The sequence below is a fragment of the Schistocerca americana genome, chromosome 4, assembly GCF_021461395.2.
Source record: "Schistocerca americana isolate TAMUIC-IGC-003095 chromosome 4, iqSchAmer2.1, whole genome shotgun sequence".
Taxonomy (NCBI): domain Eukaryota; kingdom Metazoa; phylum Arthropoda; class Insecta; order Orthoptera; family Acrididae; genus Schistocerca; species Schistocerca americana.
The window spans coordinates 562,003,264-562,029,104 of record NC_060122.1 but is presented as its reverse complement, the minus strand read 5'-3'; the positions used below and the strand labels follow the sequence as shown (position 1 = coordinate 562,029,104).

The window sequence follows — 25,841 nt, the reverse complement described above, 5'->3', positions numbered from 1 at the left end:
AATCTGACATAACCTCTATTTTGTTTATGTTGTAATTTTGTGATTTTTAAAAATTAATGTGCTGCAATGAAACTAATTACATTCCATCAAACAAATGACAGAAACCTAAATCACAAATTTTTGCCAACAATTTTAAACCTAACTTTTATAGTTTCAGAAATTTGTTTGTCCTTCATTACTCCAACAGATTTTATAATAGAAGACAAAAGTGTCTATCAGATAGATAAATCTTTCTTTTTTATTTCTAAGTAGCTTCTCTGTTCCAGAATAAATGATGAGACAATGAACCTTTACTACTATGTGTTATCCACAGGGGAGAGTGTTGTACTCAGTGTGCCTATTAACACATGATGTTTTTTGGTGAGAACTTCAGTCTAGTAACTTGCTTTGGAATGACATGAAGGAGACCAGCATTACCTGTTTCTGCCATGTTCTAAAGCTTTTGTTGTTGCTAGACATGAGACTGTGTTTTGTGCAGCATTTATAAACATTTTGTATTATAGTGCTGTATAATATGATAAAGCTATATTGTTCATTTTTCAGTTACAGAATTTTATGGCAAGTAAAATTCTATGTATTTTTTAAAACTAGTTATATAGCATGGGTTCTAAAGCCTTACTTTGTTGTTTGTGCACCATTTTGTACTTTGCTACATGAGAAGGTCTTTAATCATGGAACTTGTGATATTTGCAGATTAACCTATTTACTTGTCCTGAAAATGGAAATTTGTGTTTGTTCCCAATAGCTTCAGTTTCAAAATGTATTTAACATGCAAATGGTTTTTGATACTTCTGGTTAATTTGATTTCTCTTTCTAATGTTTGATGTGGTAGAGTAATAATGTAACAGACAGATGACTAAAACTACAGTACTGACATGATTTTCTAGATTGCAACACTCTTAAATTTCAACAGAATATTTGTTCCTGGCTACATATTGTACCTTGCAACATGTTTTCGCACTTGGAGAAAGCTTAATTTTCTAAACTAGGTTGTTTAATTGGAGAAAAAGACAGTAGCTCATAAAAAGTGGATGGCACCATTTAAAAATGATATAAGAAAATATATTAAACTTCTATTATGGGGCTGGATAGAAGTGAAAGTCTGAATAGCATTGCAAAATAAGACACTTCCCTACATACTGCACATGAATTACCTAAAAGAAAATGCTTCTGTTACTTACAACCCATACTGTATGAAATGATTAAATTTTTATGTGATCATCTGTATCAGAGCATAAACACACAATTTCTTTTTGTACAGTATGCCAGATTTAGATCGACTACTTCATTAAAGGAATTTTGCCTATCCCTTGAGATACTTCACACTTTAAATACTAGTCTCACATAGTGCTATTTTATACGATTTCAGGCAAGCAATAACGATCTTTCAGCACCAGAATATTTCGGGTCGTACTTTGAAAGAAGCATAGTGTAGAATTCTTTGGGGCTCCAGCTGGATTACAAGTTAATATGGAGTATATATATGTATGAACTAATTAGGAAGCTCAATTCGGCATGTTACACCTTTATAGGCAGCTCCCATTGTGTCAATGAAAAGAAAGAGTTTTGTGTTATGTTGTACATTTTCACTCCCTGTTGCTACTGGGATTATCTTCTGGGGCAGTGCATATAAAGCAAATAAAAAGTTTGTTAAGCAGAAGCAAACAGTAAGAATATTGGGTAAGGTAGATAATTTTATTCTTGCAGAAGCCTTTTTAAGAATCTTGAGATTCTAATACTCACCTCCCAATACATTTACTCCTTAATGGTTTTTGTTGCTGGTAATAAAAATAGTTTCAGCCAAACAATGACAATAAAAGACACAAAATAATTTCCATGTAGGCTCTGCCTCCATGTCTAGGTTTGAGAAAGGAGTTATGTACGGTACTCTGATCCTAAGTTATTCAACAAGCTCACATACAACATAAAGCAAGAAACTGGGAGCTCCTACCAATTCAGAAGAAATTAAAAACATGTCTGTTTACTCACCTTTCCTAAATATGTTCTGAATATCTAGATTCAGATCAAAAATTTCTGTTAAAACCACAGCATATAACACTGTTTTATACAGGATGGTCCATTGATCATTACCGGGCCAAATATCTCATGAAATAAGCATCAAACGAAAAAACCACAAATAATGAAACTTGTCAAGCTTGAAGGGGGAAACCAGATGGCACTATGGTTTGCCTGCTAGATTGCGCTGCCATAGGTCAAATGGATACCAACTGCATTTTTTTAAAAATAGGAACCCTCATTTTTTATTACATATTCGTGTAGTATGTAAAGAAATATGAATTTTTTAGTTGGACCACTTTTTTCACTTTGTGATAGTTGGCGCTGTAATAGTCACAAACATATGGGTCACAATTTTAGACGAACAGTTGTTAACAGGGAGGTTTTTTAAATTATAATAAAGAACGTAGGTATGTTTGAACATTTTATTTCGGTTGTTCCAACGTGATACATGTACCTTTGTGAACTTATCATTTCTTAGAACGCTTACTGTTACAGCGTGATTACCTGTAAATACCACATTAATGCAATAAATGCTCAAAATGATGTCCGTCAACCTCAATGCATTTAGTAATATGTGTAACGACATTCCTCTCAACAGCGAGTAGTTCGCCTTCCGTAATGTTCGCACATGCACTGACAATGCGCTGACGCATGTGGTCAGGCATTGTCGGTGGATCATGATAGCAAATATCCCTCAACTTTCCCCACAGAAAGAAATCCGGGGATGTCAGATCTGGTGAACATGCGGGCCATGGTATGGTGCTTAGTCGACCAATCCACCTGTCATGAAATATGCTATTCAATACTGCTTCAACCACACGCGAGCTATGTGCCAGACATCCATCATGTTGGAAGTACATCGCCATTCTGTCATACAGTGAAATTTTGTTGTAGTAACATCGGTAGAATATTACATAGGAAATCAGCATACATTGCACCATTTAGATTGCCATCGATAAAATGGGGGCCAATTATCCTTCCTCCCATAATGCCGCACCATACATTAACCCGCCAAGGTCGTTGATGTTCCACTTGTCACAGCTATCGTGGATTTTCCGTTGCCCAATAGTGCATATTATGCCAGTTTACATTAGCGCTGTTGGTGACTGATGCTTTGTCACTAAATAGAACACGTGCAAAAAATCTGTCATCATCCCATAATTTTTCTTGTGCCCAGTGGCAGAACTGTACATGACATACAAAGTCATTGCCATGCAATTCCTGGTGCATAGAAATATGGTACGGATGCAATAGATGTTGATGTAGCATTCTCAGCATCAACATTTTTGAGATTCCTGATTCTCGCATAATTTGTCTGCTACTGATATGCCCTGACAGTAGCTAAAACAACTACTTGGGCATCATCATTTGTTGCAGGTTGTGGTTGACGTTTCACATGTGGCTGAACACTTCCTGTTTCCTTAAATAATGTGACTATCTGGTGAATGGTTCAGTCACTTGGATGATGTCATCCAGGATACCAAGCAGCATACGTAGCACACGCCTGTTGTGCATTTTGATCACAATAGCCATACATCAACACAATATCGACCTTTTCCACAATTGGCAAATGGTCCATTTTAACATGGGTAATGTACCATGAAGCAAATACCATTTGCACTGGCGGAATGTTACGTAATACCACGTACTTATACGTTTGTGACTATTACAGCGCCATCTATCACAAAGCGAAAAAAGTGGTCCAACTAAAACATTCATATTTCTTTATGTACTACATGAATATGTAATAAAAAATGGGGGTTCCTATTTTAAAAAATGCAGCTGATATCTGTTTGACCTATGGCAGCACCATCTAGCGGGCCATCCATAGCTCCATCTGGTTTCCCCCTTCATGATAGACAAGTTTTGTTCTTTGCAGTTTTTTCATTTGACGCTTATTTCATGAGATATTTGGCCCAGTCACTATCAATGGGCCACCCTGTATAAAGCTGTATGACAAGTAATGATGTCATATAAATGGTACCCAGTGTTTATGGATGTAGAAATATTTTCTCTGAAAAATACCATTGTAATCAAGTAAATATTAAGCTACTGATAGCAGATAAACAGCAGCTACATGGTATAACTCTGAAGAAAGCAGATTTGATCAAAGTAGCAGCTTTCTTACTAATTTACTTGATTAATTTTAGAGAGCATAAGTGTGAATAACATTAACCTGCACAGTGGTAGTTTATCATTAATGTAGTATGCAGATTAACTTTCTAAGACATCCGTGTCCCATATTGATGTATACCTTGACCTGGGATCTAAGGAACACATGACAGAATGAATGAATGAATCAATCAATCAATCAATCAACCAAGGCAGGTCAGATATTTATGAATTTTATAACTGGAGAAGTAATTTTCCACATTCATTGATATAGTGACTTCGTTGTTTGTAGCTTCACACAGCTATTAACTGCCACAATACAAGTCCCACTGTGATGCTCTCAGCATATAAAAGTCTGTGAATGCCATTTTGAACATGCAGTATGTTCATGTTCATTAAATGCAAGATAAAGAAGTTTCTGTATGTAAATGAAAAACCACCCAAGCTCTCTTTTACTGTGAACTACTTGAAAAGGATAAATAAGAAACGCAGAAAAGGAATATAAAGCTCTAAATTCAGCATCCTCAAACTATAATATGTGTATACTTAGATGCAGAGAAATTTTAAAACAAAGATGGCTCATCATTTGACATGATTCATATGATGAATGCTGTAAAATACAAACTTTCATGCCAGAGAGATTTAAGTTATTAAAATTCTCTGCAATGTGCTCAAGCAACCAATCTTCTGAAATGCAAAATATCTAGGGACAACCACTGACATGAAGTGTGCAGTTAGTGGAGTTCTTCATAACACCTGTACCTTCCATTGTTTGTACTTCACAGTCAGCTATGCCACCAGTTATCAACTATTCTTGTGTACAGTTTGGAAAACTCTTAACACTCAATGTCTCTTGATGAGACTCTAAAGGCCTTGTCATCTACATGCTGTTTCATGGCCAACTGTCTGTTTTCAATAAACACTAATACAGGCAGTTTATGAACATTCAGAAAACATCGTCATTTCTATGACCTTTATGACCAACCTGTGTCCCATCATAATCTTCATTTTATCAGAATCATATAAATCTTCAGCTTTCACTATTTTCTGTACACAGAGTAGACCAACTTGTTTATATGCATCCTTGTTGTCAGTGGTATAGGTAGGTAGTTTGGCAGCTGGTGCAGAATTTTGTCATCCCCACCCCCTTCCACCCCATCTCCATCAACTACACAAAACATCAAATACTTTTTTTCATGGGTAAGCATTTTTTTAGTACAGTTAGTTAAGTAAGAAATGCATAATGCTAACTATTTTGCAAAAAGTTTTTATGAACAGAAACAAATAAATAAAACATATTTTTATTAATATTACAGTTGAAGTGATTATTAATTAAGCATAGAAATAAACTAAAGATCTGTGTAGTGGTATGTGGCTTTAACATGTACCACAGAATCTCTTCCTTCTAACTTTTTCTGATGCAAATTTTGAAATTGCATCATCAAAGTCAATATATTTAGCTAAAGTATTTTAGTTGACAAAACTGCTAAACCATAAAGTTGTGCTTGACTCATTGTAGACCTAAGATAATTATAAGGGACAATTCATAAATAATGCACACTAATTTTTCTTACTTACACATTTATTTATTTATTTCAATATCTCTTTACAGTTCTTCAATATAGTCTCCCTGCTGCTCTATGACTGAATTCAAACATCTCAGAAGCCCTATTATTCTATCCAGGACACCACTTCTGGTTCATCTGATGAATGGCTCAGGTGACAGTGGTAGAAAGCTCTTCCAGAAAAAGATAATAACATCCATGCATAGGTTTTTTCAACTTGTTGAAGTCTGGTGGACACATATCCCAGCTGTAGGGTGCATGTGGCAACCTTCTCATCTATATTTGTGAAGTTTTTGGCTACAAAATCACCAACATGTGAGTTAGCATCATAATAGAGAATGAGTGGCCCAGCCTCGAGCAACTGACGTTGGGTTTTGTGCATTTTTCTGTGCAGGTTTTACATGAAGTTATGATAATACACTGCTGTGACACTTGTTCCACATGGAACTCTGTCATGATGATCATAAACAAAAATCATCATTTGCCTGAGCTTTGATTGAGCACACCAAAATTTTTTTGGATATGGAGAAGCTGAAGCTCTCCAGTCATTAGACTGTGATTTCAGCCGCAGTTCAAAGTCTCTAATCCACATTTCATCAGTAGTGACAATTCAATACAAGAATCCTTGACATTCATGATCAAATCATTGTTTGAGCAAGGTTGCAATGTCCAAGAATTTCTGCTGCTCTTCAGCAGTCAAACTGTTCGGGATTCATATCACAGAAATTTTTCTATTCTTCATATCATGTCTCAGAACAGGGAATACTGATGTTGGAGGAATTCCTGTGACTTCACGCAGTTACTCAAAAGTCACATTGCAATCCTTTTCAAGAGCATCTGTCACAAGTTTCACACTTCATTTATTTTCTGTCATTTTGAGCCTTCCAGGTCTTGGATTATTGTCTATGCTGATATGAACACCACAAAAATTATTAACCCAATGTAACCACACCCATCCATCATACTTTAGGTTTTCTGTGATTTCCCTAAATTGCTTCAGGTAAATACCAGGATGGTTCCTTAGAAAGGGCATGGCTGACTTCCTGCCCTAATCTGATGAGACTGATGACCTAACTGTTTGGTCTCCACCACCAAATCAACCAAACAACCAACCCAATTTAAAACTGTACTACAGCCCTTTATAATATCACCACAAACTTCATTTAACGCACTGTGAATTTCTGTCAGGTTTTTGCCATGTAAGTTTTGTTGTTGGTGTACTATGTCTGGTGTTCAAGAATCACAGTACATAAGGTTTAGAAAAATCTTGATGCCAAAATGAGATTAGGAACAGATTCTCAAAATTCTTGTTCAGCCACAAACTCTAAGAATCTTAAAGATATCCTATCAGGAGACTTACTTTTGTAATTTCAACAGCTTCCAGAAATCTTCTTAGGAGTGAAATTTCTGCAAGGATACCATTTTCAGGAATCTTATCATAATTTTCAAATGAACTTTTCATGGTCGTAGGAGGCCCTGTTTCTGAAGTTTATTTAGTATCATGTGCTCCAAAACAGCAAAACTATCTCATATATGTTCCATGATTTGCAACAGATGCCAATTTCGTGTAGAAAGCTGACATTGAAGGAAACTGTAATTTAACATACATTGGTATCCAAAAACACAACAAAAAACCACTATTTTCCAATCCTGTGTCTAATTCAGGATATAATATAGAAATGTCGACAGATACAATCGTATTTTGCACAGAATATGGCATTCCAGTCAATGGACAACCAAGTCAACTATGACATCAGGGCACCTATCAAACGGGTTAGTGTTTGCCGGATAGTCCCACATCCACAATCACTGTAGGTACAGTCACTGATAGTGCAGCATGGCACAAAGAAGATGCCTACCAGACTCTCTGCAGTGGAAGGCTATAAGAAGAATGGAAGCAGGACAGTCACAAACTGATGAAGACTGGTGGCTTAATGTGAATTTTTTGTGTGTCTCGGATGTTGTAACGATTTATATAGTCCAAAACAGTACTCCAAAGAACAGGGCAGGGCCAACCACATGTGATATCAGAAAGAGAAAACCATTATTTGGATGTAAGCGTATGATGGTACCGCCTTAGCACTACATGGCAACTGGCATCTGACGTCACAGCATCCACTGGACATGTTGTATCAAGACAAGCATTGTCCAGAAGGCTTTGCCAGAGTGGCCTTTATTGTTAGAGACCTGCTGTATGTGTACTTCTGATGCGTCTTCACAGAAGGGAATGTCTAGATTGGAGATGTCAACATGCCACCTGGTCGATCGAACAGTGGACCAATATTCTTTTCACATATGAGTCCCAGTTGGCCTGAAGAGTGATTCTTGATACATTTGCATCACGAGGGAATGTGGAACACAATTTGTGACCCAAACATTATGGAAAGAGACAGATATCGAGGAGGATCCCTATTGTTGTGGGCAGGGATTATGTTCACCACATGAACACCGCTTCATGAAATTGTGTGGGTGAATCAGCAAGGTTTAACTGCTGTCAGACATTGTGACAAGATCTTGGAGCCTCATGTGCAGTTATTGCAAGATCATGCATGCCCAGACTTCGTCTTGATGGACGGTAATGATCGACCTCATAAAGCAAGAGCTGTTAACCTCAACATCAGACTGATAATATCATTCAAAGCATTATCCATCATTGTCAGGCCTGCGTTGCTGCTAGAGATGGTCACACTCCATCCTGAGCACATTAACCAGTTATCAGAATGTGTGTGCAAATCCATTAAGTTGGAAAACAAGAACATTTTTGTCTACCATTATGCCTATTGCAGTTGTTTAAGATGTGTATTCTTTACATTATTTCTACTTTACTATCACCTGTTATAAAGTTTTGTGGCAAAATAAACACAACTTTGCAAAATTTCCATTTGTTGCTTTAATTTTGGACACCAGTGTACTTACATCGGTTCATTAATTCGGTTTCACATTTTGCATAAAAACATATTCTTGAATTCAGGTGATGCTAAATTGGATATCTCCTCCATTCACAACCTGAATTATTTTATGATCACTGTACCTTTGCTAATAATGGATATGTTTTCTTTATTTTAAAATCTCTGATCTCTTCTTGCCACAAAATAGTAATATCACAAAAACATTCGAAGCACAAACAGATTGTAAAGCCAGTTTAGTGACTGACTAGCTATATTAACAATATCTACTGTACAAAAACTTTATCTAATGGACTAAGATAATTGACATCACTGTCTCACATATTGTGTGAGAATAATTTTTGTTTGCACACTATTTTAGTGGTAGAAGACTCCTACACATGCAAAAGTGCCAGACTCAGTCCATAAGCTCTCTCATTGCCCACCTGCTCCCACAAGAATGAACAATGAGAAATCAAAATTTTCCACAACTCATGCTATAGAGCCTAGTAAGTTTTGTCACCTGCTTGGAGTTGGTGCTCAGTGTGAAATGCACTTCCTCACACCTCCCTAGTTACATCTTAGCTTATTTTATATCTTCAATATCGCACTATATTCCCTCTATGTTGTCTGGGAACCTCTTTCCTATGGCAGAGGCATATTCATGATTTCCTAACTCACCATTGAAATCAATGTTAACTATGTTCATACATGTTTCATACTACACACAAATTTTACTAAAATTTCGATGTATATTAATAAAATTTATTTTGTTACAGGTACTGGATTCTATCATTTCCCATGCATTTTGATCTGGAATATGAACTGGCAGACACATTAAAAGAATTCCAAGCAGTTCTCACTCCAACTTCAGCTGAACTTATAGACCTGTCCCAAGTACAAACATATGACTGGATGCGTCATATGTCAATAAGAGACAGTCATACAGCACATCTGCATCAACATGGCAATAAAGAGCACAACAGAAAAGTGTCTTTAGTGTTCAGCCATTTGGAACCATTACAGATAGCTGAGCACATTACATACCTGGAGCACAAGGTCATAAGAAGGATAACTGTAAGGAAAATTTATATGTTTCTTATTTTTTCAGTTTATTGACTATTAATAATTTTCAGTTTATTGACTATTAATAATTAGTTAGATATTTAGAAGTTGTAGCTTATGACAATAACCTCTAAAGAAATTTCAAACAGCTGAATAAGAGAATAAATAAGGAGAAAACAAACATCATTTGAAACAATAGAAACTCTAGGTTGGAATATCAACAATGTAAGGAAAATATAGATTGCTACTTTCCATAAAGATGGCACATTAAGTTGCAGAGAGACACAATTAAGACACTTACACTTTAACTTGCATGAATGAATATGTATGTGTTTCTCTTTCTTTTTCTGATGAAGGCTGTGGCCAAAAGCTAAAGTGCAAGTATCTTTTAATTGTATCTCTCTGCAACTTAATGTAACATCTTTACAGTAAGTAGCAATCTATCTTCTCCTTACATTGTTGAAACATCATTTGAGTTATGTTAGACCTGCATCAATCATCTTCAAACCACTGTAAAGTGCATGGTGGAGATTCTTCCCATTATATCATATATTTAGGTTTCTTTACATTCCATTCCAATATTGAGCACAGGAAAAATGACTTCTTAAATGCCTCTGTACACACCATGATTAGTCTAATCTTGCCTTTACAGGGCCTAGGGTAACTACACATAGAGACTGTTGTATATCCCTAGATTCCTTGCTCAATACGGTTCTTGAAACTTAGTAAATAGGCTTTCACAAGATAGTTAACATCTATCTTAATGTCCATACCAGATACAGTTTTTCAGCATTTCCATAGCACCCTCCACTGGTTCAAACAGAGCTTTGACCATTGATGCAGTCCTTCTTTGTATGGGTGCAATATCCCTTATTAAACCTTTTTGATATTATTAGAGATTAGATAGAGATTAGATTAGATTAGTGCTTTTTTTTGGGAGGTTGGGGAAGGGGAAATTACCCACTTACTATATCCAAAAATTCATCTAATGAGTAGGAGTTGCCAGTAAGAAATTCTTTTAATTTCCTTTTAAATGCTATATGGCTATCTGTCAGACTTCTTTTGATGCTATTAGGTAAGTGACCAAAGACTTTTGTGGCAGCATAATTTATCCCCTTCTGAGCTAAAGTCAGATTTAACCTTGAGTGGTGAAGATCATCCTTTCTCCTAGTGTTGTAGCCATGTACACTACTATTACTTTTGAATCGTTCAGATTGTTAATAACAAATTTCATAAGTGAATATATATATTGTGAGGCTACAGTGAAGATCTCTAGCTCTTTAAATAAGTGTCTGCAGGATGATCTTGGATGAGCTCCAGCAATTATTCTAATTACACACTTTTGTGCAATGAACACTCTTTTACTCAATGATGAGTTACCCCAGAATATGACGCCATATGAAAGCAGAGAATGAAAATAGGTATGGTAAGCTAATTTACTCAGATGTATATCGCCAAAATTTGCAATGACCCTAATAGCATAAGTAGTTGAACCTAAATGTTTCAGCAGATCCTCAGTGTGTTTTCTCCAGTTCAACCCCTCATCAATGTGTACAACTAGAAATTTTGAATATTCTACCTTAGCTACCGATTTCTGATCGAAGTCTATATTTGTTAATGGTGTCATTCCATTTACTGTGTGGAACTGTATATACTGTGTTTTGCCAAAGTTTAATGAGAGCCCATTTGCAGAGAACCACTTAATGATTTTCTGAAAAACATCATTTACAATTTCACCAGTTAATTCTTGTCTGTTGGGTGTGATAGCTATACTTGTGCCTTGGCAAAAAGTACCAGCTTTGCATGTTCATGAATATAGAATAGCAAGTCATTAATACATATTAAGGACAGCAGAGGACCCAAGACTGAACCTTGCAGCACCCCATTCTTGATTGTTCCCCAGTCTTAGAAATCACCATTCTTTTGCATATTATGTGAACCATTTATTTCAACTTCCTGCACTCTTCCAGATAGGTATGATTTAAACCATTTGAACACTGTCCCATTCATACCACAGTACTTGAGCTTATCTAGAAGTATTTCATGATTTACACAATCAAAAGCCTTTGATAGATCACAAAAAATCCCAACGGGTGGCTTCCGGTTACTCAGAGCACTTAATATTTCATTAGTGAAAGTATATATAGCATTTTCTGTTGAAAAACCCTTCTGGAAACCAAACTGACATTTTGTTAAAACTTTATTTTTACAAAGGTGTGAAGCTACTCTACAATACATTTCTTTTTCAAGAATTTTGGATAAGGCAGTCAGAAGAGAGATTGGGCAGTAGTTGTTGACATCAGACGTATCCCCTTTTTTATGCAGTGGTTTAACAATGGCATACTTCAGTCTATCTGGGGAAATACCCTGCTTCAGAGAGCTATTACATATGTGGCTAAGAATCACACTTATTTCTTGGGAACAAGCTTTTATTATCCTGCTGGAAATGCCATCAATTCCATGTGAGCTTTTATTCTTGAGAGAGTTTATTATCTTCCTAATTTCAGAAGGAGAGGTGGGTGGAATTTCAATTGTATCAAATGGTGTGGGTAAGGCCTCTTCCATTAACTTCCTTCCTTCTTCTAATGAACATTTAGATCCTATTTTCTCTACAACACTTAAAAAATGATTATTCAAAATGTTTTCGACTTCCGGCTTGTTGTTTATCAGGTTTCCATTCACTTTGATGGTGATGCCATCATCCTGTACTCTTGGTTCCCCTGTCTCCCTTGTAATAATATTCCAAATTGTTTTGATTTTTTTTATCAGTGGTATTAATTGCAGACATGATGCACATACTTCTGGACATTTTAATAACCTTTCTTAATATTGTTGTTTTTGTGGTCTTCAGTCCTGAGACTCGTTTAATGCAGCTCTCCATGCTACTCTATCCTGTACAAGCATCTTCATCTCCCAGTACCTACTGCAGCCTACATCCTTCTGAATCTGCTTAGTGTATTCATCTCTTCATCTCCCTCTATGATTTTTACCCTCCATGCTGCACTCCAATACTAAATTGCTGATCCCTCTATATCTCAGAACATGTCCTACCAACCGATCCCTTCTTCTAGTCAAGTTGTGCCACAAACTTCTCCCCAATCCTATTCAATACCTCCTCATTAGTTATATGATCTACCCATCTAATCTTCAGCATTCTTCTGTAACACCACATTTCGAAAGCTTCTATTCTCTTCTTGTCTAAACTATTTATCATCCACATTTCACTTCCATACATGGCTACACTCCATACAAATACTTTAAGAAACGACTTCCTGACATTTAAATCTATACTCAATGTTAACAAATTTTTCTTCTTCAGAAACACTTTCCTTGCCATTACCAGTCTACATTTTATATCCTCTCTACTTCGACCATCATCAGTTATTTTGCTCCCCAAATAGTACCACTCCTTTACTACTTTAAGTGTCTCATTTCCTAATCTAATTCCCTCAGCATCACCTGACTTTATTTGACTACATTCCATCATCCTTGTTTTGATTTTGTTGATGTTCATCTTATACCCTCCTTTCAAGACAATGTCCATTCCGTTCAATTGTTCTTCCAAGTCCCTTGCTGTCTCTGACAGAATTACAATGTCATCAGCAAACCTAACAGTTTTTATTTCTTCTCCATGGATTTTAATACCTACTCCAAACTTTTCTTTTGTTTCCTTTATTGCTTCCTCAATATACAGATTGAATAACATCGGGGATAGGCTACAACCCTGTCTCACTCCCATCCCAACCACTGCTTCCCTTTCATACCCCTCGACTCTTATAACTGCCAGTATTGCCTCACGTGTTCCAACATTTCTATGGAATCCAAACTGATCTTCCTTGAGGTCAGCTCCTACCAGTTTTTCCATTCGTCTGTAAAGAATTCACATTAGTATTTTGCAGCTGTGACTTATTAAACTGGTAGTTCGGTAATTTTCACATCTGTCAACACCTGCTTTCTTTGGGATTGGAATTATTATATTCTTCTTGAAGTCTGAGGGTATGTCGCCTGTCTCATACATCTTGCTCACCAGATGGTAGAGTTTTGTCAGGACTGGCTCTCTCAAGGCAGTCAGTAGCTCTAACGAAATGTTGTCTACTCCCGGGGCCTTGTTTCGACTCAGGTCTTTCAGTGCTCTGTCAAACTCTTCACACAGTATCATATCTCCCATTTCATCTTCATCTACATCCTCTTCCATTTCCATAATATTGTCCTCAAGTACATCGCCCTTGTATAGACCCTCTATATAACTCCTTCCACCTTTCTGCTTTCCCTTCTTTGCTTAGAACTGGGTTTTCATCTGAGCTCTTGATATTCATACAAGTGGTTCTCTTTTCTCCAAAGGTCTCTTTAATTTTCCTGTAGGCAGTATCTATCTAACCCCTAGTGAGATAAGCCTCTACATCCTTACATTTGTCCTCTAGCCATCCCTGCTTAACCATTTTGCACTTCCTGTCGATACATTTTTGAGACGTTTGTATTCCTTTTTGCCTGCTTCATTTACTGCATTTTTATGTTTTCTCCTTTCACCATTTAAATTCAATATTTATTCTGTTACCCAAGGGTTTCTACTAGACCTCGTCTTTTTACCTATTTGATCCTCTGCTGCCTTCACTGTTTCATCTCTCAAAGCTACCCATTCTTCTTCTACTGTATTTTTCCCCCATTCCTGTTAATTGTTCCATTATGGTCTCCCTGAAACTCTGTACAACCTCTGGTTCTTTCAGTTTATCCAGGTCCCATCTCCTTAAATTCCCACATTTTTGCAGTTTCTTCAGTTTTAATCTACAGTTCATAACCAGTAGATTGTGGTCAGAGTCCACATCTGCACCTGTAAATGTCTTACAATTTAAAACCTGGTTCCTAAATCTCCGTCTTACCATTATATAATCTATCTGATGCCTTTTAGTATCTTCAGGGTTTTTTCATGTATACAACCTAATTTTTTTTCTTGAACCAAGTGTTAGCTATGATTAAGTTATGCTCTGTGAAAAGTTCTACCAGATGGCTTCCTCTTTCATTTCTTACCCCCAGTCCATATTCACCTACTATGTTTCCTTCTCTCCCTTTTCCTACTCTCGAATTCCAGTCACCCATGACTATTAAATTTTCATTGCCCTTCACTACCTGAATAATTTCTTTTATCTCATCATACTTTTCATCAATTTCTTCACCATCTGCGGAGCTAGTTGGCATATAAACTTGTACTACTATAGTAGGCGTGGGCTTTGTGTCTATCTTGGCCACAATAATGCATTCACTATGCTGTTTGTAGTAGCTCACCTGCACTCCTATTTTTTTAAATTCATTATTAAACCTAATCCTGCATTACCCCTATTTGATTTTGTATTTATAACCTTGTATTCACCTGACCAAAAGTCTTGTTCCTCCTGCTACCGAACTTCACTAATTCCCATTATATCTAACTTTAACCTATCCATTTCCCTTTATTTCCCTTTTTAAATTTTCTAACCTACCTGCCCTATTAAGGGATCTGACATTCCATGCTCCGATCCGTAGAATGCCAGTTTTCTTTCTCCTGATGACGACGTCCTCTTGAGTAGTCCCTGCCTGGAGATCTGAATGGGGGACTATTTTACCTCCAGAAGAGGATGCCATCATCATTTAATCATACAGTAAAGCTGTATGCCCTCGGGAAAAATTACGGCTGTAGTTTCCCCTTGCTTTCAGCCGTTTGCAGTACCAGAACAGCAAGGCCATTTTGGTTAGTGTTACAAGGCCAGATCAGTCAATCATCCAGACTGTTGTCCCTGCAACTACTGAAAAGGCTGCTGCCCCTCTTCAGGAACCACACATTTGTCTGGCCTCTCAACAGATACCCCTCTGTTGTGGTTGCACCTACGGTGCAGCTATCTGTATCGTTGAGACACGCAAGCCTCCCCACCAATGGCAAGGTCCCAATGTAACACAGTAGTTTTTATAATATTTGGCTGTTTCTGGGTCCTTACTCTTTCTTGTTGTTAGATACAGTTCCCTTTTGTGGTTACAAGATATTTTTATTCCTTTAGTAAGCCAAGGTTTTTTGCATGGTTTCTTATAATTAGATTTAACTACTTTCTTGGGGAAACAGTTTTCAAATTCTCTTAAAAGTGTATCATGAAATAAGTTATATTTTAAATTAGCATCGGGCTCTTTGTATACCTCATCCCAGTCTAACTGCTGAGGATTTTCTCTGAAATTTCTAATTATTGAGTCATTAATTGAACACACAACTTTGGAGGTAGTTTTGAATTACTGAATGGAGCTATGTCATATACTATAACTAGCTGAGCATCATGATCAGAAAGCCCATTCTCAGCTGGACAAGATCAGTATTCTAGGATGGGTCACACTGTTATTTTGTTACAAGAGGTTCATAACTCACTGCAGAGTTCAGGCACATGTACTGCATGACAGGGAGATCTTGAGATATTTGGAAGCAAGAAAAGCACCAAAAAGCTAGCCTTTTTTAGATTTCCTAGCTTTCCAGAAAGGCCCAAGCATGTAGCATTTGGGAAAACCATCACTGATGAGTGACTGTAGGAGGATATAGGATGACTAGTCAGAATTTGTATTTGGTATGATGAATGGCAGCTTGCTCTGAATGTGGAAAAAAGATGAGGTAATGTTTATGAGTAAGGAAAACACTCTTGTAAAGTTCAAATACATTATTAGCAGTGAGTGACCTGACACAGTCACATAAATTAACACTGCAAACCATTATGAAATGGAATAAGCAATAGGAAAGACAAATGATCAACTTTGGTTTTTTGGAAGAATTCTAGGCAGAGTAGTTAACCTATAGAGGAGACTGCATATATAACACTTATGTGACCCATCTTTGAGTACTGCGCAAGTGTTTTGGATCCCCATCAGGTTGTATTAGAAATCCACTACAAGCTCTGACTCCCCTCAGAAACTTCATTTCTGTAGCTTGAATTTGGCTCCAGCCATTACCTATTGGGATCCATTCTTCATGACCATTCAAAAGAGTTTAGGCTGTCCTTGTCTTGTAGAATTGTATATGGGTTTCTGTGTACCAGGTTCTTCTCATTGTAGCTCATGCTTCGTGCCTTTACTGGCCTGTCTGTTGCCTCCTAAGTCTCACTGAAGTTCTTTTTCACCTTGCTTCTTCTTTATGATTACTAGGAAATTCAAACAGCTGTAAAATGACTGTACACAGTGAAGTAGGGATTAATTTTCACTTTATGTATATTTATTGTCTATAAACACTTCAGATGATCATCTTGATTCTTATTAACTATTTCAACTTAATATCGCAGGTCAGTAAGTCACATAGGGTATCATTAGCCTACTGAATGTTTACAAGTGACATCACAAACAAATTGTTTTGAAAAAAACTTTGCATATTTACTCTAAGACAGTCTGACTGACATAGAATATTACATTAAGATTACTAAATATTCACTGACTAACAATATAGTAGCTGATTAATTGAGCACTAACCACTCATTGGCTTAGAAGTTCATGTGTTGACTGCTTTGTGCATAGTATTTATATAAATGCATTTGTAAGACAGATATTGCGCAATACTAACATGTAACGCTATTTTGCTTTTCATAATTATTTTATTTATTTATTTCTTGTTCCGGTGATCCATGTTGTGGCAGTATCACAGGATATACAATGTGTCAGAAATCTATGGTAGCACATAAAAACAAAACAAAATGATTTCATATTACAGTAAACAGCAACTTAGGTTCTACTACAGAAAATTAATTTTCAATGATAAATAAATATTACAAAATAATAAGTGTTACAGAAAATAAATATTGCAAAATATGTTTACAATAAACAATTGTCAGGAATACTAATATAGATTTGAGTACATATTTGCATTTAACAATACAAGAAATACTTAACACTGTAGTTCTAGAATTTTCCTATCATATAAAATGATCCTTGTAATAGGAACTGTCTTAAACTTTTTTAAAACAAGAGCTCATATTCTACCAAACACTTAATTCTTGAAGGGAAGGCCATAAAAATCTTACAGCCAGTGAACTGGCCTCCTTCCTGTACCATACTTACATTTGCATGTTCATAGTGGATATCATGTTTTCTTCTTGTCTCATGACAATGATACTCACTATTCACTTTAAAAATGGATTTTTTTTCCTTATGAAGCACAGAGAGAATATATATTATGCAGTGGATGTAAGAATTTCAAGTTTCTTAAAAAGATTCCTGCATGTAGTTGTAGGATGGACTCCACACATGATCCTTGTGGCTCTTTTTTGTGCGCACAGTACTTTTTTAGCCAGTGACTGATACCCCAAAATATAATTCCATATGCCACAATGGCATGAAAATAAGCATAATAGGCTGACTTCTACAAGAAGAAATGATGCGTCATGTGTAAGTTGTTGAACTCAATCTTTTGCATAGATCCAGGATGTGGTTTCACCAGTTCAGTTTGCCGTCAATATGCAAGCCTAGGTATTTTGAGGTATCCACCCTGGTTATCAACTGCTCACCTATTTTTACTGCCATTTCTTCATCTTTGAATGTTGTGTGGAACTGAACGTAATTTGTTTTAGGGTAATTTAAAGAAATGCCATTGATATTAAACCAGTTAACTGTTTCACTTAAAATCTTATTTGCTGTTTCCTCAAGTTTATCTACTGAATTATCAGTAAGTAGTATAGTGTCATCAGCAAAAATGGCTAATCTACAATATTCCGTACAGAAAGACAGATCATTTATAAAGATATTAAAAAGTAGGGGGCCCAGAACTGAGCCTTGGGGCACTCCACATGTGATGGTACCCCATTCTGAAGATAACGGGACTCCATTTTGACTATCCACTACAACTTTCTGTTTCCTGTTTGACAGGTATGAGTCAAGCCATTTCCCTGATGAACCACTTATACCAAGATGTGCAGCCTTTTGTAAATGAATCTGGTGACTGACACAGTCAAACACTTTGGGTAAGTCACAAAAAATCCCAACCACCTCTAGTTTTTTGTTGATAGATTCCAAGACTTTGCCAGAAAATGCAAATATTGCATCTTCTGTTGACAAACCTTTCTGAAATCCAAATTGACTTTCACTGAGGATATTTTGATCCCTGAGATGCTTCACTATTCTGGCATGAATTAGTTTCTCTAAAGCCTTTGAAAAACTTGTCAGTTGTGATATTGGCCAATAGTTAGCAACATCCATCTTATCTCCCTTCTTATACAGCAGTTTTACAACTGCTTACTTAAGCATCTCTGGAGCTACTTCTTGCATAAGTGATGCATCAAAAATGTGGCAAAGGACTCACTTACATGGCTGCAGCATTATTTTAATAATTTCTTAGAAATATTGGCAATCCATGTAGAGTCTTCACTTTTCACAAATTTAATAATGCTTTCAATTTCTTGAACAGTGACTGTTGTTACCTTCATGTGTTGTACTGAGCTAGGTACCCTGCTTTCCAAAAGATTTATGGCTTGATTCATGGAGTGTTGTAAACCTATTTTTCTGTTACTGTTAAAAAATGTGTCTGCAACTATTTTTGGAGTGCTAACAAGATGACCCTCACTTTTTATTTGGATAATTTCACTACAAAGTGCACTTTTCCTTGTTTCCTTCTTTACAAAATTCCAAATAGTTTTCACTTTATTGCTCAAGTAATCAATTCTGTCTTCAAGCTCATGTTCTTTGCTGCTTGTGTGGTCTTATGCAGGACTTTATTGTAGAGTTTTTAATACATATTCCTACTGGGATCATTTTATCTCTTGGCTGCTGCATACATTTCTCTTATTGTTTTACAAGAAACTTTGGTGCCTTTAGTAATCCACATCTTGTTTTCAGATTTTAACAGGTTTTCTCTCTCACATTTTTGGAAAGGTTTCTTCCAAAATACTTGTAACTTCATTGATAAATAGGTTAAATTTTGAGTTAACATCAATTGCAGCATACACCGGAGACCAGTCCACTACCTGTAATTGCTGATTAAAGCTTTCAATGATGTGTTCATTTATAATCCTAAAGTTTTTCCAAATGAAATTTTCTTTCCTTTCTACATTTATTTGGTTTAGAGTGAGGAATGGCCCTTCAAAATCAGAGAGGTCATTTGTAATATTTTTCACAGTTAAATTATTGAAAATATCCTTATCTATAAATACATTCTCTATTAAAGTGCTAGAACTGGCTGTTACTCTAGTTGGAGTGTCCACCACTGGTACTAAGTTGTAACAGTACACCAGGTGTTCAAAGTCCATTTTATTTCTATTTTCTGTTAAGAAGTCCACATTGAAGTCACCAATAACAATTGTTGATTTAGTTTTCCTATGCAGGTGGGACAGAAGTGATTCTATTTGTCTCATAAATTCATTCAGATTTCCAGCAGGTGCCCTGTAAATAGCCAGTACAATAACTGTTGCACTGTCTGCTGTTAACTCAATGCCACACACCTCAAAATGCTGTTCATCACAGTATTTGATTAATTCTAGAGATTTATACACTACATTGTTTTTTTTTGCAAATATTGCAATGCCACCTTTTCTCATAATAGATCTACAGTAATGTGCAGCTAAACTAAAGTTCTCAATTTGTAGCATGTGGATTCCACTCATAACAGCAAGGGTAAAAAATACTAAAACACATTATAAAGAAATGTAGTTTGGTTTAAACTGGTATAGATAATGGTTCTGGTTTATGTGATGTAAGTTTGGCATACACGAGTATTTACAAAAGCCTGCCAAGAATTTTCTAGAAAATTAAATTTTACTATTTGAATGATTAATAAACTAACATGTTATTTTAGTATAGGCATACATTTTGGAAAATAGAAAAATTGTGGCTACAAAACTATAACAGTAGGATTTTGACAGGACTAAATTATAAGATTCAAATACAGTAGTTTGGAATATTGTAATTTTTAATAAGTATAACTTTTGAAATGTAACATTTTTGGAAAAAGTAGAATGTTTTTCTGAATGAGAAAAGTGAGAGCATTCAAGTAAGCTACATCAGTCTTGAAACAAACAATTTTTAGTGGGCTCAGATTTTGAAATGCACGTGGCTTACAGGTGCCAGAATCATAAATTTAGAATATTTCTTTAAATAAATTGTTTTCATATAAACTAAATATACCTTTATCATCAGTAGCCTGAAAAGGATCCTGTGAATAATACAGTCTACTGAAATACTGCACAAATAAGAATTTAACAATTTTGTGTCATCTCTGTATATAAAAGGAAATGTCTTGACTGACAGACTGACTGACTGACTGACTGATTCATCATTGCCTAGCCCAAACCACTAAGGACAGAAATATGAAATTTATCCTGTAGGTTTTTTAAGAATTAATTTATTGAAATTTCACCTCTGAGGTGGTGAAAATGGAATATATTGTGCTATTAAGGCAATTTTGAAACCAGAACTATGAAAATTGGTATTTGATTTCTTGGTCAAAAATAAAGAAATGTGCATTTCAAGATTTTTGAAAATTTAATGCCTAGGGGGCTGAAATAGTGACTATAAGTTTTTTTTAAGTATATCATTACTAAATAACTACTAAAGCATTTTTAAAGCTACATCTATGAATATTAGTATTTGATTTTTCAGACAGAAATAAAAAACATTTGTTTCAGTATTTTTGGAAATTCAGTTCCTAAGGGATGAAACAGAGGATGAAATATTATACAAAAATATTTAATTGTGAAACTATTTTTAAAACTACATCTATGAGTTTTGAATTGGAGTCCTCAGTTAGAAATAAAAAAATCATGTTTCAGTGTTTTTGAAAATTCAGCCTCAAAGTATATAAAATAGAGGACACAAATTTTTAAGAAAATATTGCAGTATCTTAAAACATTTTTAAATCTAAATCTATGAAAACTGGTATTTGACTTCTAAAGACACGTGTTATGTGATGAAAGTTTCTATGGAAATATCATCATAAGAACTCAACATTGCAATAAACAGCAAGTCAAATAGAGATTTAGAAATAGCTGCTAATCAAATTTTCACTAACATAATAATTCACTGCCATTAAACTTTGATAAGACCCATTATATGCAGTTCAGAACCTGTAAGAGATTTCCTTCCACCGTGTGTATAACATATGGAGACATGCAGATTTAACAGGTTGACAGTGTTAAATTTCTGGGATTACAACTCGATAATAAATTCAGTTGGGAAGGGCATACCACAGAATTGCTTAAGTGCCTAAACAAGTCTTTATTTGCAGTGATAATGATGTCAGATGTGGAGATATAAATATAAAAAAAAAACCTGCATAATTTGCTTACTTTCATTCTATTGTGTCATATGTGATCATATTCTGGGGTAACTCATCAAACTGAGCAAATGTTATTAGCATTCAAAAGTGTGTAATAAGAATCAGTCGTGGTGAAAATTCAAGAGCATTGCTTAGAAACATGTTCAAGGAACTTTGTATACTAACCACTGCTTCTCAGCATACTTATTCCTCAATGAAATGTGTTGCATGTAATATATCTCTGTTTCCAGCCAATAGCTCAATATACAGTATCAATTCTAGGAATAAAAACAATCTACATAAAGACCTAAAATCACTTACCTTGGTCCAGAAAGGGGTCCAGTACTCAGTAGATTTTCAATAAATTTCCAGCAACCATTAAAAACTTGGTTTAAGAAAAAGCAGAGTTTAAACAGAGTTTGAAAGACTTTTTGATAGGCAACTTCTTTTACTCTATAGATGAATATCTTAACAAGGGCTGTTAGGCCAGCTTAAGTAAAAATTTCTGTTAGATTTCAGTTTTGACAGCACTTGGTCACAACAGTCAAGATTAGGTATTTTATGAGTGATAAATTTATTAAAAGTGCATAACTATTTTTCATTCTGAAAGTGTATTTATTCTGTAAACATTAGCAGTGCCAGTTAACTGCGATGTATTCACCTATTTTGACAATCTCCTGACAATTGACCAGGATAGTAAGTATTGTATTCAAATGTTTTATGTTTTTTATTATACTTTGACATATTCCACACCCATGAGAATCATCTCATTTTTTGGGTCTATGGAATGAAAACTGAATCTAATCTAATCTAATCTAAGGATTAATGAAGGCCTGACTCCAACTACTAGAATCATTTTTTTTGGGTAGAAGTACATTTGGAAAAGACCATCCTCCTATTGCTTTAATTAATGTGAAAATTTTGTGAAAAACATAAACTGATTAAAGAAAAAAATTAACTGTGCAGACCATACAGTCTACATCATGACTGAAGCAGTGGGCACTAAGCTAGTTGTAGTATATACATTGCTTCTTTAATGAATAATATGGGGAGAGGCATTATTATAGCAAGTGGAACCATTCCACCTTGCTGTGAGAAACTAGTTAACTTTCTCTTGATCTAAGCATATTAGTATTCTTATAATTTAATTTCCCTTAAAGACTATAACTTTAGTTTTAGTTTCATGATTTTGTAGTTGTATGTTTTCACTACATTATGCATTAGATGAACTGGTTTCTGTAAGTTATCTCCAGGGGAAGTGATAACACCACACTCATCAGGAAAGAGTAACACATTATAGCTTTACGTTGTTAGATCTATGGACAGAGGAGGTACTGCTTTCCCTTTTTTCACCTTGTTGTTTAAGCACAGAATGAATAGGACCCGGGGTAGGAAGTAACCTGGTCTAAGATCTTGATTGCTTATTATACATAAGATGGTCTCTGCACTAGAATTACCTAACAGAATAATGGTGTACTAGTATTGACTTTTAAAAACTTGCATCTGATGTTCTGGCAATCAATTTTCTACAGCCTACTTTATCTCACCCTGTCAAATGCCTTGGTGTAGTTAACACATAAAGTGTATGTTTTACAATTAAGTCCGCTTTTTTTTCCTTTTGATAAAGATTGCATCTATGCATGCAGGAGCTTTACAGCAACCATTTTAGTCTTCTTCTAAGTGGCGTGGTGTTATAATACTTCCATGCATTTTAAACCTGTTTTCATCTAACCAATTGCCTCTAATAGACCAATCTAATTTTGTCCCTCACTCCGTTCACAGGGGTGGTGGTGGTGGTTAGTGTTTAACGTCCCGTCGACAATGAGGTCATTAGAGACGGAGCGCAAGCTCAGGTTAGGGAAGGATTGGGAAGGAAATCGGCCGTTCCCTTTCAAAGGAACCATCTCGGCATTTGCCTGAAACGATTTAGGGAAATCATGGAAAACCTAAATCAGGATGGCCAGAGATGGGATTGAACCCATTCACAGGGGATTTTCTTCTGTTTCCAGCACATATTTTTAAGTGCATGAGTCAAGGCTTTGAGGTCACCACATTCTTAATACAAAACATATTGTTTAAAGGAACATTATCACCATGGTATTTATAAAGTCAGTTGATATCAACACTTCTGGAGTAACCCAGGTTTTGGTTGGACATAATCTAAAAACATACCAGCACCTGCTGGAGACTGTGTGTTGCTAATCCATGAACCAGAAGCTTCTGAAAGAAAAATAACATAGGCACCAGGAAAGCAATGCTGCACTCGGAAAGCCCCCTTATGGGGTCTGACGGGGGGGGGGGGGGGGGGGTGGTATCATTATCATTTCCCCCTCTTCTTTTTCATTTGTGAATGGTGTAGGGGAAGAATAATCATTGGTAAACCTCTGTACGAATCTAATTTCTCTTATTTTCTTGTTGCTGTCATATGACAATATATACATGGGGGTGGAGTAGTATACTGCCTGACTTTTTCTGGAATGCACACTCTCAGAAATACAGGTATGACAGTAAACCTCTCAATGATACACAATGCCTTCTTGCAACATCTGCCAATGGAATCAGTTGTGCATGTTCATATGCTCTCACAATAAGCAAACCTGTGATAAAGTGCTGAATCTTCTTCCTCTTCTGTTTATCCAGCCTGGTGATGTGCCCAGATTAATAAGCAATACTCAAGAATCAGTCAAACAAGTGTTTTGTAAGCCTCTTCTTTCACAGATGAGTTACATTTTCTTAATATCCTTTCAATGAATCTCAGACAGACATCTAACATAACTGGGTGGATAAAAAATCTACACAGCAAGCAGTGACAGGAGAAGGCACATATAAAAGATATGGAAAATGCACAAGCTTTCCAAGCCAGTGGCTCCTTCTAGCAGAAGGGTTGAGGGGAAAGGAAAAGAGATGAAAGAAAAGGACTGGCAAGGTTTAGGAAATAGGGAGAGTTAAGGAAAAGTCACCCAGGATCAAGGGTGAGGGGAGACGTTCTGGAAGATTGATTATATGCGCCTGCACCAGACAAGATTTGAAAACGTGAAGACTAAAAGGTGGAAGATAGTATAATAAACATGGCATAGTTTGCTGAAAAAAATCACACAAGATGCGAGAGTCAATAAGAGTGGAAAGCTTTATAGGTGGGGGTGGGGGTGGGGGGGGGTGGGGGGGGGGGGGGCACGGAGGTTGGAAAATAAGATACAGAAAAATAAAAGAGAGAGAAGAAAAGTCATTGTTAATGAAAAGAAATGCTGAGGCCGCAGAAATTAACATACATTTAGGCCAGGTGGGTGGCAAGAGACATAAGCACATGTTGTATTGCCAGTCCCTCCTGTGGAGTTGTGAGAAACTGGTGTCAAGTGGGAGAATCTCAATGACTAATGTGGTGAAACAGACATCAAGGTGTGACTGACAGGTTGTAACAGGTTGTAGAGAATACTCTGCTATAGGATTAAGTGTGTTGCCAGTGAATGCCATCTCCTGTAGCCATTCGTCTTAACTGATAACTTGGTGGTAGTCATACCAATTAAAAAGCCCAAACAGTCTTTACACAGCATATGGTATGTGTCATAGGCCAATTCCCTGCAATAGTATTTTTTTTTGCCAGTTATTGGTTTGGGAAAGATGGTGGTAGGAGGGTGCATTGGGAAAGTCTTACAGCCAGGACAGTCGCAGGGGTAGGCCTGATGGGGTAGGGAAATGGGTGCAAAAGGAGCAAAGACCTCGACCAGGATATTATGGATATTGGGGTGGAGGTGTTGGAGAGGGGGGAGCAGGGGGCAAAAAGCTATTCTAGGTGTCATGGGAAAAATTTCAGAGGTAATGGACCTCATTTCAGGGTTTGATTTTAGTTCAGGATCAGAATAGTATTAAGTGACAAGAGGTGTACTCCTAAGCTGTTTTTGGATGGATCGGTACTACCAGAACTTGATATGATGGCATGGAAAACCTGCTTTTGAACGAGACTGG

The 25,841-nt window shown here is 36.2% G+C and overlaps 1 protein-coding gene across 4 annotated transcripts in view; it reads left to right on the top strand.

Moving 5' to 3' along the window:
- LOC124613906 (ras guanyl-releasing protein 3-like) overlaps positions 1-25,841 on the top strand; it is a 423,950-nt gene that overhangs the window by 313,181 nt on the left and 84,928 nt on the right. For all 4 annotated transcript variants that reach the window (XM_047142653.1, XM_047142656.1, XM_047142655.1 and 1 more), the window contains exon 5: positions 9,361-9,658. In XM_047142653.1, coding sequence (XP_046998609.1) covers positions 9,361-9,658 — 298 coding nt within the window. The remainder of the gene's footprint in view (positions 1-9,360; positions 9,659-25,841) is intronic.